The sequence below is a fragment of the Loa loa genome (genome assembly GCF_000183805.2).
Source record: "Loa loa unplaced genomic scaffold supercont3.29, whole genome shotgun sequence".
In the NCBI taxonomy this organism is placed as follows: domain Eukaryota; kingdom Metazoa; phylum Nematoda; class Chromadorea; order Rhabditida; family Onchocercidae; genus Loa; species Loa loa.
In genome coordinates, this window is record NW_018108209.1 from 137332 (window position 1) to 150247 (window position 12916).

At 33.9% G+C, this 12916-nt stretch overlaps 3 protein-coding genes across 3 annotated transcripts; all 3 read right to left on the reverse strand.

Moving 5' to 3' along the window:
* Nucleotides 1-850: 850 nt before the first annotated feature.
* Nucleotides 851-5542, reverse strand: LOAG_16927 (hypothetical protein; the record flags this gene model as incomplete). Its single annotated transcript, XM_020449581.1, has 11 exons — nt 5394-5542; nt 4302-4425; nt 3885-4020; nt 3578-3704; nt 3239-3316; nt 2814-2920; nt 2599-2732; nt 1967-2282; nt 1432-1550; nt 1174-1244; nt 851-920 (listed from the first exon to the last, which is right to left on the reverse strand). Exons 2-11 carry the CDS (start codon nt 4380-4382, stop codon nt 851-853), a joined length of 1239 nt encoding a protein of 412 aa, XP_020306863.1. The 5' UTR covers nt 4383-4425; nt 5394-5542.
* A 487-nt stretch (nt 5543-6029) lies between these two features.
* Nucleotides 6030-6572, reverse strand: LOAG_16928 (hypothetical protein; the record flags this gene model as incomplete). Its single annotated transcript, XM_003143828.2, has 1 exon — nt 6030-6572. The coding sequence occupies one exon, from the start codon at nt 6570-6572 to the stop codon at nt 6030-6032; it is 543 nt and encodes a 180-aa protein (XP_003143876.2).
* A 1804-nt stretch (nt 6573-8376) lies between these two features.
* LOAG_08297 (hypothetical protein) lies at nt 8377-11836 on the reverse strand (the record flags this gene model as incomplete). Its single annotated transcript, XM_020447664.1, has 8 exons — nt 8377-8715; nt 9045-9176; nt 9531-9683; nt 9885-10052; nt 10312-10403; nt 10860-11067; nt 11229-11418; nt 11730-11836. 8 exons carry the CDS (start codon nt 11834-11836, stop codon nt 8413-8415), a joined length of 1353 nt encoding a protein of 450 aa, XP_020302130.1. The 3' UTR covers nt 8377-8412.
* Between the last annotated feature and the right edge of the window lie 1080 nt (nt 11837-12916).

The following is a 12916-nucleotide window of genomic DNA, read 5'->3' on the forward strand; positions in this document are numbered from 1 at the left end:
TGTTGTTGTTTGTTTTTTACTTACACATATATATATATATATATATATATATATATATGCTTTAGTCTATGAAAAGACAGTGGAAAAAGAAGTTAACATGAAGGAAATAAATAGAAACTATTCAATCTTCGTTAAAATAATAACATGAAGAATAAAATATAAATGAAACAAATTTTTCAATCTTCAGCCAGTTGACGGGAAACACTAACATTTCGCCACGAATACTACTTGTTTACTAAACAACTACATGGATTTTTTTCATGTGTTCTCACATTAACCACTATGAAGGACATCAACAGTATCAGCATGATTGAAATCAAACAAATGAATTGAGGGAAATTACTGTTGTCGGATTATTCAGTGCAAAAAACGGAAAGGAACAAAAAAGTTTTCATCCAGCTCAAGGATTTCTGGAAACCTGAATATCTCCCTTTTAAATCAGAATCTCTTTTTTTGCTGAAATAATCACTGCGTCATTAAGATCAAGTTAGTACTAGTTCAGAACAGGCAATCATCGCTTAGTAACTTATTATTCGTTCCTATTTCAGTTTCCCAAAATCAAAAACCAGCTTGAAAATTAAGGCACTTTTAGCCGTAATTGTTTTCCAATAAACAAGTCGAATTTTCCTTGCTTTCTGTCAGAAGCATTTTGATACTGATGTAAACGCTAGCATCCAATACTTTTGGGCACTCGAAATTTTACGAAGCCTCTGATGCGACAAGCATTTCAGTGAACATTCGTATCATGCGGTACATATATTTTTCAGCGCAAGACACTAAAATTGGAAGTACTCGATATTATTTGATTGTTTATTTCTAATATTCAAGTCAACATTTTCACTACTTAAGATCAGCACTTAGTTTGGTTACAATAAGGTAATGGTTTCCAACCGGTGGTCCGTGATGGTCCGTGAGGACTACTGAAAATTATGTCTTTTCTTTTTTATATTATAATGCTAATCTAAGCTAAAAGTTTTGACTAAAGTTTATTTTCAAATTAATGAAGTTTATTGTTTTTGAACCTTTGTGCCACAAATAAAAAAGCCCTTTTCTTGACCAGGGACCTCCCAGTTCCTGGTTAGGAAAACGTTGGGAACCACTTACTGAATAAGGGAATGGTTAGAAAGTGACATAATAATATTTGGTACTTTAATTAGGATCACGAGAACTTACCCATGCAACACATGCACCGTCAATTCGTAAGTACCCATAGTGATTGCTGTGTTTGGGACTGTTCGTAAAAGCTAAAAGTAGTGATTGCTTGTTTGGGACATAAAAGAATAAGTTCAACGACAATAAGTTAAACTTTACTATTCAAATTGCTATACGATATAGCAAATTACTTAATGCACAAAACTGCACAAAAATCTAGTTATCACTTATCACTGAAAAAGCAAAGGTAATATAACAAATTATTTAAATTTAGCAAACCTGTACAGCCAATCCTCGATAAAGTGCCCAAAATCCTTCCCCTCGCAAGACAAACTTTAGCGTAGGCAGAAATCCTTTTGTTACAGCATTCTCTTCACGCATACGAGTACGTACTACTTCTGTAATTAAAGAAAAATGATAACATGTTTTCGAATGAAATGTGGCCTAGCATATATGTAAGCTGATGAAAAACGTTTGGTCCGAAATTTCATCTTCAACAGTATTAACTTCAGTTTATCCGTGTCTAGGAATGGATGAATTCAATAATTTCATGTGGTGCTCAAATGACTAAACAGATTCTCAAGAAAAATCATTTTCTAAAAAGACAAACATTGTATCATCCGAATCAATGATCTACAACGATTAGATCAACATTTTTAGAAACAAACAAATACGACAAAAAACTTGTTAAAGCTTAAGCTGTACCTTTGGATTATCTGAAAAATATGCTAACCCAAAAATATCTGGAAAATCAAATAACATATAACTACAGGTCAAACCAAACAACAGAAATTGCATGGTCAAAGGAACGAACCATGTGGATAAGCTAATGAACAGGCGAAAAACTTTGCTGTCCCACCAGCAAGCATAAAATGCAAGAAATCAATCATCTCACGATTGTCGTTTTCAGTTAAGGACATTTGTACCGTTGACAACTGTTTCTCATCTTGTTTAAGACGAGATTTTTCATTCCACTTTTCGATATCTGTATCCGGATTTGTTAAATCTTTGCACCCATCTACGTGCGCGTTCCGAGATGATTTCCACTTCAACAACAATGCTCTCATTTCTTCATATAATACAAACTGAATCACTGTTTCAGAAATCCCAACGTACGATGCGGTTACTCCCTAAAATAGAATAAACTATTCCACCGAACACTGGAATAAACTATTCTATTGAATATTTTAATCATACTGCAGTATTTGGGATACGATTAACGTGATGTAGTTGAAACTGAAACCACGTCCGCAGAAACGGTTAAGAGAAGAACAGTAAAGATGGAACAAAAGGTAACTATCAGAAATGAGTAGCTACATAAGAAAATATTATTAATATCAAATATTCCGGTAATTTTCTTCTTGAAGATTTCCGGACGAGTTTGCTTAATTAACAAACACTGTCCCTTTGATACATCGCGTTTCGAAATGCTTAAAAAAAATTCACCCGATAAAAGCCTTTAAAGCCATCTGTTCTCCACACCCGTCTAATGCATTCCGTCACTGAGAGTGGCCCTTTATGCAACTGCAAACGCGTTTTAACCAACCAAACTGGATTAATTACGGTTGCAGCAACGAAGCCTTAAAAGCAGCTCATTATTAGTTCAAGTTGGTGATCTAATTTTTGGAAATATTCAAATTTGATAAACAACAAAAGCTTACCACTAGCAGCTGCAGAAGACATATGTATCATAGCGCTATTCGAGACAAAAATATCCAAACTGTTCAGCAATCGTTTACAGCTTGAATAAGTGCAAAAATAAACTGCTCTGAAAACATACCTTTTATTTTTTCTTCACGCAACCAACGATTTAGAGCAGAGACTAAAATAAAAAAGACAGGGAAACAACATTCAAACAATGCGTTTCCATTGAAAAAGGCCACATTGGTTTCTGGGATTCCAAAAATGATGGTAAGAAAGGTAAGTGAAAAACCATTTAAAAATAAAGTTACTCACTGATTGATTCCAAAGGACTGTTATCGAATTTTAAAGAAAAACACCGCAAGTGATATCCTGCAGTCAAAGAGAGATCTTCAAAAGATGCTGTATCATATTTCATACTTCGAGAAAAACTTAAAGCACTCACTTCGAAGGTGCAACACCAATAAGGTTAGGACCAATTCCTTTGAAAAGAGCTGAGAATCCTTCATTTACAACAATTTGTCTGAAACAAAATAAAAATTACTGCATTTCTGCAAAAGCAGTTGGAGTGGCCATCTTTCCGTCATCACGTATCCTTGGAAGGACTGAAGCCTTGATTTAACTATGAGATTACGCAAAAACATTTTCCTGTATAGATCAAGAAATCAAAATTATCAACTGAACGAGATTATTCCCTTTCAGATTTAACATAAATTCAAATATTATTTTCTGGTTTCTGAAGTCATTTCGAGTTATTTTATGTCCTCCGAGACTAAAAATATACTTGAAGAAGGTATATATGCTCCTGCTCTGCTGCACAAAACCAGGTTTCGCAAAAAGTTGTACATTTCGCTGCACTGCACATGTTGGCGGTACATAACACAGCCGCAACTTTTGAGGAATGTTGAAAGCTGTAACATTTAAGAAGTACAAGGGAAAGTAACTTGACTAATAAAACTTATGTAAGGATAAAACGTATCGTTATACTAAACTATATATTAACCACTTATTGAATTAACATAAATAACCGTCGCTTCAGTTGCAACTGGGTAACAACGACCACACTGTATGAAACAAATTAATCCGTTTACATGTTCTCATTCGGCTGTGAGATAGCAAAATGTGTGGGTGAGGTAACCGTATACGGACTTTGGAAGTTTCTTCGGAATATGGATGAGATAACGTTGTGTACGCATATTCTGTGCTCTGTAATCGCGTTTTAACCACCTGAAAAAATTATTCGACCAGATCTTCGTTTTATCTTTCAATTCATGATATTAAAGATGCAAATTTTTAATCACTTTTCGCCGGATATTTGAACTTCTTGATTGCCATGATAACATAACTGTGGTCCAGAGAAAAAAGAGACTTCTAAATGTCAGAAAAATGGAAATTTCTTAGAACCATAGTTTAAAATATAACTGAATTAAACTACAGTCTTCTCACTAGATCGACTACAGAATTCTGAAAACCCTGAAGACAGATAGACAAAGAATAACAAAAAGAACCTCAAGTGGACAGGTGATAGCTGTTCCAGCTGTACCGCCCAAAGCTCCTCCAAGAAAATGCACGAAAGCTTCTTTATCCATATTATTCACCAGCAATCATTTCACAATAGTAGAGTCTCCTTTCCTGTAGAGTATATAAGATAAATGACACATTGCTCAAGCAAATTCATTAAAAAATCCGCCTAAAGTAAGAAATCCTTATTCTATTACAGACATATGGCTTTAATACATATAAACAGTCCTTATTAATAATTTATGATGGCTTTGGAAATTTGAATAAATAACTTTAATAAATGAAGATTCAAATACGTGACAAACGTGTCAGAAAGATGACCATAAACCAACAATCAAGAAACTCAATTGCTATCTCGGAGAGAGAAAATTAAATTATTATGACACTGAACAACCAGTAACAATTTATAACAAAGCAGCATGCACTAGCTCGAAATCTTCACATGAAATAAATAGACAAATAAGGGGAACTTCATATGGGAAAATAAAAAAAACAAAAATAAAAAACCAATAAAATTTTGGGAAACTGCGAGCAAAAAACTTGTGAGTAAGTCATATGGGAGTGTTTTAATCTTCAGGGAAAGAAATTACAAGACGAACAGTGAACCTAATCTGGACGGATATGGCAATTTCGAAGAAATAAGCTGACGGAAAAGTATATCGGTGAACGCTTTTCATTTCGGATGCTTAAGGTACAGTGCTTATGTAGTTGTAATACTTCGCTCATTGCCAGCACTCTATGTATTATATAAGCTAAAAAGCCGATGCCCGAGCAGAGAGAAACATAAACAATTGAGTATGGAAAGATTGATCGATTCTTGCAAAAATTTCTAATTTTGTTCTCAATATTTCGTTTTTCATCTAAAATTTTCCCTACACATTCCAAAACTTTCCATTCCACAAAAGGTCAGTCATTGAAATTTTCGTAAAGAATTTCATTTTAGCATTACTGCTCAGCGCAACCAATCCTCTTCTGCCCCGCTACTTTAACTCTCTTTTAGCTCATAATGCATGTTGTACAGTGCAAAAAAGCACACTAAGATGAATAATCAATATCATGGTCAGTTCGGAATTTCTTACCGTCTGCACTTATTTCCCACTCCGTAAACAATTTCCTTGGCCTCATTCCAACAGGGCGCAAAATATTTCCGCTCATCTTTAAGTACCATTCTACGGTTGCAGCCTTAAAAAAAACCTAATAAGTGACTCCGTGGAGTGAAATACTTACATACTGGAGAACCACCAAGATGAAGCGGAAGGTAAAGAGAAGCCCACTGTTCATTCCCGACAAATGTTAATTGTCAGCTATTGTTGCAAGAATAGCTGACAATTAACACATACATAATACATATTTTCGTTTTAAGAACCTTTAAGAAGGAGAAAAGAGTTACCTGTTGAAAGGGCAAGACAACACATGGGGATAGATTTCTTTAGAGGGAAAGAAGTCGACAGAACATAGAACTGAGGGTTACTACCCGAACAAACATTGTTAAACTTTGAGTAAGAAGACCACTCAACTGAACCTTTAACAACCACAATCTCTCCGTACTCCGTATGGTGATTTCCATCTGCAGTATACCATCATCTTTGAAAAAGTATCAGTTCTCCCGAAGATCCACCGCTTGCGGGATTAGGCATTTTTAGCATAGTGGTCCTAGTCACGATAAAACGACTTTGGTTTTTATTTCTTGCACTGATTAGTCTACAGTGAAAATGTTAAAGATCCAAGGAATTCTGAATTCGCATAAAGATGAGAATCACGATGATAATGACCCAGATGAGTATCTCCTCTAAAATTTTCCGAATAATCATCCACAGAATTGATTGTTGTCTTTCACCAGTACTACCTGTACTCTTTCCTGATTTCTTACTAGCTGTCGCCTTTACCTGACCGGATTCTTTCTTGTTTTTTATATTCAAGCTTATCGCTTTGTCGGAATTAGCGGTGGAGCATTTCGATTCTTCCGTTTTTTCCTTCGAATCAACATCTTCTTTCCATCTCAGTTTGCTACGAATCTTTGGTTTCGTTTTCGCTGGACGAGCTACTACAGAAACCGGTTCGAAAATCGTTCTTACATGCAGTTCTTCATCCACCTTTGGTAATCTATGACATCGAAATTGGTCAAATTGTTCACCCTCAACATTTTTCAGAGTTCCCAAAATCTTAGAGGAATAGTTAGCCTTTAGATTATCAACACTTTTTTTTTCATTCCTCTTATGGAAATTGAAGTAGAAGAACGGTTTCCGAGATTTTTCCATCACTATTATAGGAATAAATAAAAAAAAAAGCTTAAATATAAATACAATAACAGATGTACAGTAAGTACTACCCACTATAGTGATAGAACTCACTATTGGCTTTTACCATTCATTTAAACGAAAAAGCAAAAACAAATTTCCCAGTGCGACTGAATCAAAAGTCATTCAATCACCTCTTTGTTTCTTTTTTTTCGATTTTCGAACCTGCAAAAAACGACAGCAAAAATTAAAGTTTCATCGAGTAAGTGGGAATTGCCAGAGGAGTTTCGTATGGTTAGAAATTTGATTTCCCTGAATTGTAAATCAAATAGATTAACCTTTATCTGGAGTCTGTGCAGATCCATTTAGCTGGGTTTTGTTACTGAAAATTTATAAAAATTCAATAAAAATGCCACGATCATTTTAGATTTTGTAAGATTGGATGGTGGTTATCATGCCCGTAATAACGTAAGTGTTTTACATATATGCAAACGTATATTCTTTGCTTCAAATTTATGCGAGATAGGACTAATAGGCACAAATTCAGAGTTGCTGTTACATCAGGTAACGGATTAACGTAGTCTTCCCAGTACATAATGATTCATCTCATTAATATAATTATATTTTGTTCAAATTGTTGCCATCTTATGTGTCATTTCGTGCATTTTAATCAAACTACTGGTAGTGTAGTTAATGGATCGATCAAAAGGAGATATTCAGGGCATCTTAAAACTCTTTCTGGAGCAAATATATGACAGCATCGCGTGCACGAAATATATCTTGACTGCTGGATGTGAATTTCAGTTTTTACGATTTTCGTTATCATTTATAGCCGATAATTAAAATAAACTTAGGTGATGTTACTACTGAAAAAGGATTATGCGACACCGAAACATACTCCATCAAGTTTGTTACGACCTAGAAGAACCGACTTATTGCTTTACATACTAAAACAATGAACATACCTCGTCAGATGCAATTTTTATAAGGTCAGCATGAAAGAAATCGGCATAACTTGATAGGTTTCAGTAGACCGAAAACAAGTGAACTGTTTAAAATTATACCATTACATAGGTTGGAAATAGTTTCACTCAAAACTAATTTGCGCCAATTAACTTGCAAGGTAGGTAGCCCTGCTTCTTCTGTAAGCTAGCCTTTAGTTTTGAAAAATTGAAAAACTGAAGACTAAAAAATAGCATAAGGAGGATCTCCCACGTTGCAGCTGTAAACGGCAAAGGACAACCGATAACTTTTTTCCAGAATTTCAATCCAATTTACGAGAAATAATTCATCTAGGAACCTTTAAGGAATAGAATTAATGCGAGCATGAAAATGGAAGGAGAAGAATGAATCTGGAAAATTTTCGCTGCTAGTCTTTCACAGTTACTGCTTTATGAGAAGCTATTTGACTGAGAGGCGATTCTTTTAACGGACAACTGAGAATAACTTTATGGAATTTAACAATAAAGCCGAATTTAAGGTAATAGCATTTACACTGGGAAAGGATCAACAACTATGAAAAATTTAAATTTTATACTGTGAAACATATTCAAGAGAAGTAGTCATGGTACTGCGATCTCGTGTCAAATGGCGAAAGAAAAACAAATTATGCCGCAATTTGCACTTTATCCTCAGATTCTTCAGCATTACTGAGAACAGTGACGCAGTGATGCCGCATACAGCATTACTGTCATTTCATATTTAAAAAAATGAAATTACAAGTTCAAGAGCGATTTTGAAAAAAAAAAGATTCATTGAACAAAAACAGATGTTTTGTTTTTTTCTAGAAAAAAGCAGTTTTGGGGAGCCAGTGTGCCAGTGTCTACCATAACTTGTATCAAGATCTCTTTACAGAAATATGTTAGGGTACCCGTATTTTAGAGGGGAGGTACATGTTGACATATTTATTAGTTGATTCGAGAAGTATTCGAGTCCTTAAGTCATTATCCATCTTATAATCATTACCGAATATTGTCATTTTCTTAAAAGCATCTGGCAGCAAACTGAATGTTAAAACTACCGATTTAACAAAAAGATCGTTTTGATAGAAACCAGTGTCGGGAGATGTAAACAACTTTGCATGACACCTTTTCCAACCATCCATCAATAAACTAATCCTACTGCGTTCAGCATCTCCAATACGAACACGAATACCGCATGCATTCTGAAAGACCATGAGCTACTGTTTTTTTTATCCATATTAATTAGACAATCAATCACAAGAAAAGCAACCATACCTATAACGTCTTAGCATATGAGAGATTACAGATCACTTTTTCTCTGAGTTTTTCTGACATCGCAACATTGTGTGCAATAAAAGATCTCTGCTCTTTTGAAACAATCCTAATGAGCAAGAAATAAAGCCTGACATTAAAACTGTATCAAATCTATACGATTATCTATACTGATATAATTCAATGATACAATTCGTTATCACTCTGAGATGCATCCAGTTCTTGATTTTTAGTTAGACTGAAATATAAACAAACTTGCCTGATCTTGAACATTCTCAAATGCTATGTCGACTGCTTTAATTTTCATTTCTTTAATTTTCCCACAATTCTCGTTCTGTATTGTTGAGTAGACCATTTTTGGTTTCATATCGTTCCATAATGATTCTGGTTTCTTAAGACTATTACATTTATTGATGCCGAAATTCTACAGTGCTTTAAACTTTAAGCAAGCATTTCAATCCATCTCAAACTTATTAATTTCGAATATGCTTCACTTTTAGTAAAAACAAACGATTACCTCGCCCATCACTGTTGGTACAGAATAACCTGTACCTCTCACGACTTTAATACACTTATAATGTTCTGAAATATGAGTAAAGCTTATCACTTCATCTAGGTTATCCCAATCAACGACTATCAACATTGTTAGCATGTTGCACTCTAAATATATTTGACTTCACGAATTTTTCGAAATTATTAAGTGAAGTAATTCATGGTTTTGGAAGTTGATATCCCGAAAACTTACCATACTAGTGTAGTTACGAGAACCAATTATATAATGCCACCACTGCCTATTCCTCCGTTGTTTTGTCTCTTCAATCTTTGATTGTGATCGACATTTACAGCAACCGGCGCAATATTCCTCACAAATCATATTAAGCTCTACTTCTGGATATTGCTAAAAAAGAAAAACTTATGCATAATTTCCTTTACCATCAAATGCGATTGTCAACTGGACAATAGTATGAATGCTTTTACGAGAAATAAAACAACAATTTTGATGATGAAAATTTCTTCAGCGATTTTTGCCTCGAAGTTTAAAACCAAATTAATCTGAAGACCAAACTCTTTCGCAAACTTGGACTAATTACAGCGTAACCTTTAAAGATCGTAAATAAGCTGTAATATAAGCAATCCAGCGTTTTAATCCACCCCAGTACCATAATTTATCTTTGTTTGTCTCAACTCTATCGTACCAACCAGCATGCAAGCCTGATACACCGTAAAGCGGTTGTTTTCCGTCATCTGTGCTGCTTTCTGAGTTTTCCTTCAGTGATAACTTATGGAATATTAAACTGTTTGTAAAATACGTAAAATGGTGGAAATAAAACTTTTAGCTTTCGTCTTTTTATTTTAGCATCATATTTTTATACTTGAAATCCCCCAACTTTAAAAAATGATGACAAAAGACTTTTGAAATTCGTTTCAAATCTCATGTTTGTTAGTCCTGTTTATTCACTTGACTATCATAGCATATAGTTTATGAATGAAAATCACCCAAGAGATGTTCAGTGATAAAAACTTACAAGTCTTATGCTTGAGAGATAAATAGGTCGAATTTGTTCTTCGATAAGAGCCATAGCACTTTCACAGTATGGACGAATGTCATTTTGAAGTGCTGAATAAAGAAAGTGAGAAATTTGATTGATTGGTTTATATATGTCATAATTTCATAGCAATAACTCATGAAATGAGTGCCTCTATCATCATATCCATTATTTTCATCAATTTGACCAATCTATTATTTTTGTTCTTATTGTAATTTCTTAACTGATTCAATAATTGTGAGCGATGTGATATCTTCTTCACTGTCTCACTTTCATAATGTTATCTTAACATTCTGCGTGTAATTTATTGAACAGTATGTAAGCTTACTTTATCTCCAGCTAAATGTACTTCCTTCAGCTAAAGCCGTTCATGACATATAAGGAATTCTTGCTAACAAAATAAATCGCATAAATAAAACGTCATAATATTCAAGAATATGTTTATGTCATAGCAATGAGAGTTATTGACTAATTTAAACATCGACTCTTCCGCAAAAAAAACGAAAAAAAAAGAACTGAGAACTAACCAAATACATTAGGTGCTAAACCGATAAGTGATCGATTGTCAGAACCACCTGGAAAAACACCAATGGGTACCGGTGAATCACTCTTCTGACGATATACTGCACTTAAAACAGTGCTTAAAGCACTGTCTCCACCAATGACGTACAGAGCATCACATTCTGCTGTGTCAATATGCTCCGCAATAGTTTTGAATTCAGAGATATCGGTAGGCTAAGACAGTACAATCACTATTAATAAACTTGAAAATTTAAGCGCAATTTTTTCTGTTTTGGAAGTGGTTTGATGACTAGGAATAAAGTAGAAGTCGGAATCGCAATAAAGCATTCGTTTTCACCCACATTCTTTGAGGCTTTTCAAATTAAAAGTCTGACCTTGATTATATCCACTTGTAAACCAGCTAAATTAAATAATGGTAAAGCATTTTTTTTAAAACTATCGAAAGCACTCGCACGGGTTGTATCTACCAAAACAGTGACACGCCGCAAATGTCCTGCTGAAGCTAACGATACATCGCCAAATTGCTTAGCTTCTCGAGCATATATAGCCCGTACATCACAATCTCTAAAATGAAACAAGTTTTCATGGGTGTAAATATAGAACTTAAATAAGCAGAATAAGAAAATAAATGGTAAAAAAATAGCAAAAATAAAGAAAGTTGCAGAATAGAGTTTGGAAAGTTCGAAAAACTTCCTCTCTATAAAAAGATATTATTCAGAGTATGTCTTGATTAATTCTGTTACGCTCCAATATAGTTTATGGGATTTTAATAGTAATTTCTAATGTTTAATATTCAGTTCATTGGATAACATGTAAAAGAGTAAGACATTGGATACTGAAAGGGAAATGGCCAAACAATAAGAAAGCGGGTCAACCTTTTCCAATTGTGAATCTTGCATCCCATGAAATAAGCAATAAGAGATGCGAATGCAGATTTTTTCTTGTGCTCCCAAAGTCTTCTCGGTATATTTGTAACTTTCATCTTTATCCCAAAAACTCATCAGTGTGATTCTGCAGAGAAGTTCAAAATCTTAAAATTTGGAGAGAAACATGGAAACAATTAATAATATCATCGCAAGTCGAACCAGATTCAACTGATCACTTGTTCTGCTTTTTAACAATCAGTTACTTATTATCACAATGTCAAAATATATATTTTGTTCGCTTATCGTTACGAAGTTACTTGTTTCTTCCACAAGGTCATAATTGCAGAGTTTTTTCGGATCTAAATTACATAGACAATAGGCTTCATCATATGACTCCCTAGTGACTGCGTAGCTATCATTCCCCACTAATAGATGAAATTAGGTAATTCCTGCCTCCTTTAATACAACTTGTTCAAGTAAATGCAGAGCAAACATATTGCAGCAACATTAACGCAAGAAACGCTATCACATTAATATAAATTTATTTACAATAAACAACATAAATAAGAGCAAACACTGGGTATTTTATAAGTCAAATGGCCGGAAAATTTATAACTTCGTACAGTAATCATTGTGACATATTTGTTGTCATATATTCTGATACAGATAAGCTTTGCAATATGAAAATGAAACAAACCAGAAAGGTTATATAGTGCGTGGCAACACTCGTTACCTTCTTTTTTTGAACTGACTGAGCTGTTTTTCTTTTTTTTTTTTAATTTTATCATTGTCATTCAAGTAAATGCAGGAAGAAAGTAAATGATTTGATGATTTTAACTCATAAACAAAAGTCTCCTTTTCTTTTTTAGGAAGAAAGAAAGGTCCCTAATATGACAACGACTATTAAACATCAAAATCGCTTGTGCTAGGCAACGAATAATTACAGCTGAATTTATCATTTTTAATATAAAATAAAATAAAGGACAAGAAAGAACGAAACATGAGACAGAGCTTTTGGCCAGAAAAACAAGAAAGAAAGGTATAAAGAAGTAAGCAAGCAACAACTATATTAAAGCATGAAATATGAAGTAAATACAAAACATGGCTCACATGTACATATATATATATATATATATATATCAAAAATAATGGCTCACATGTATATATATATATATATATATATATATATACTAACT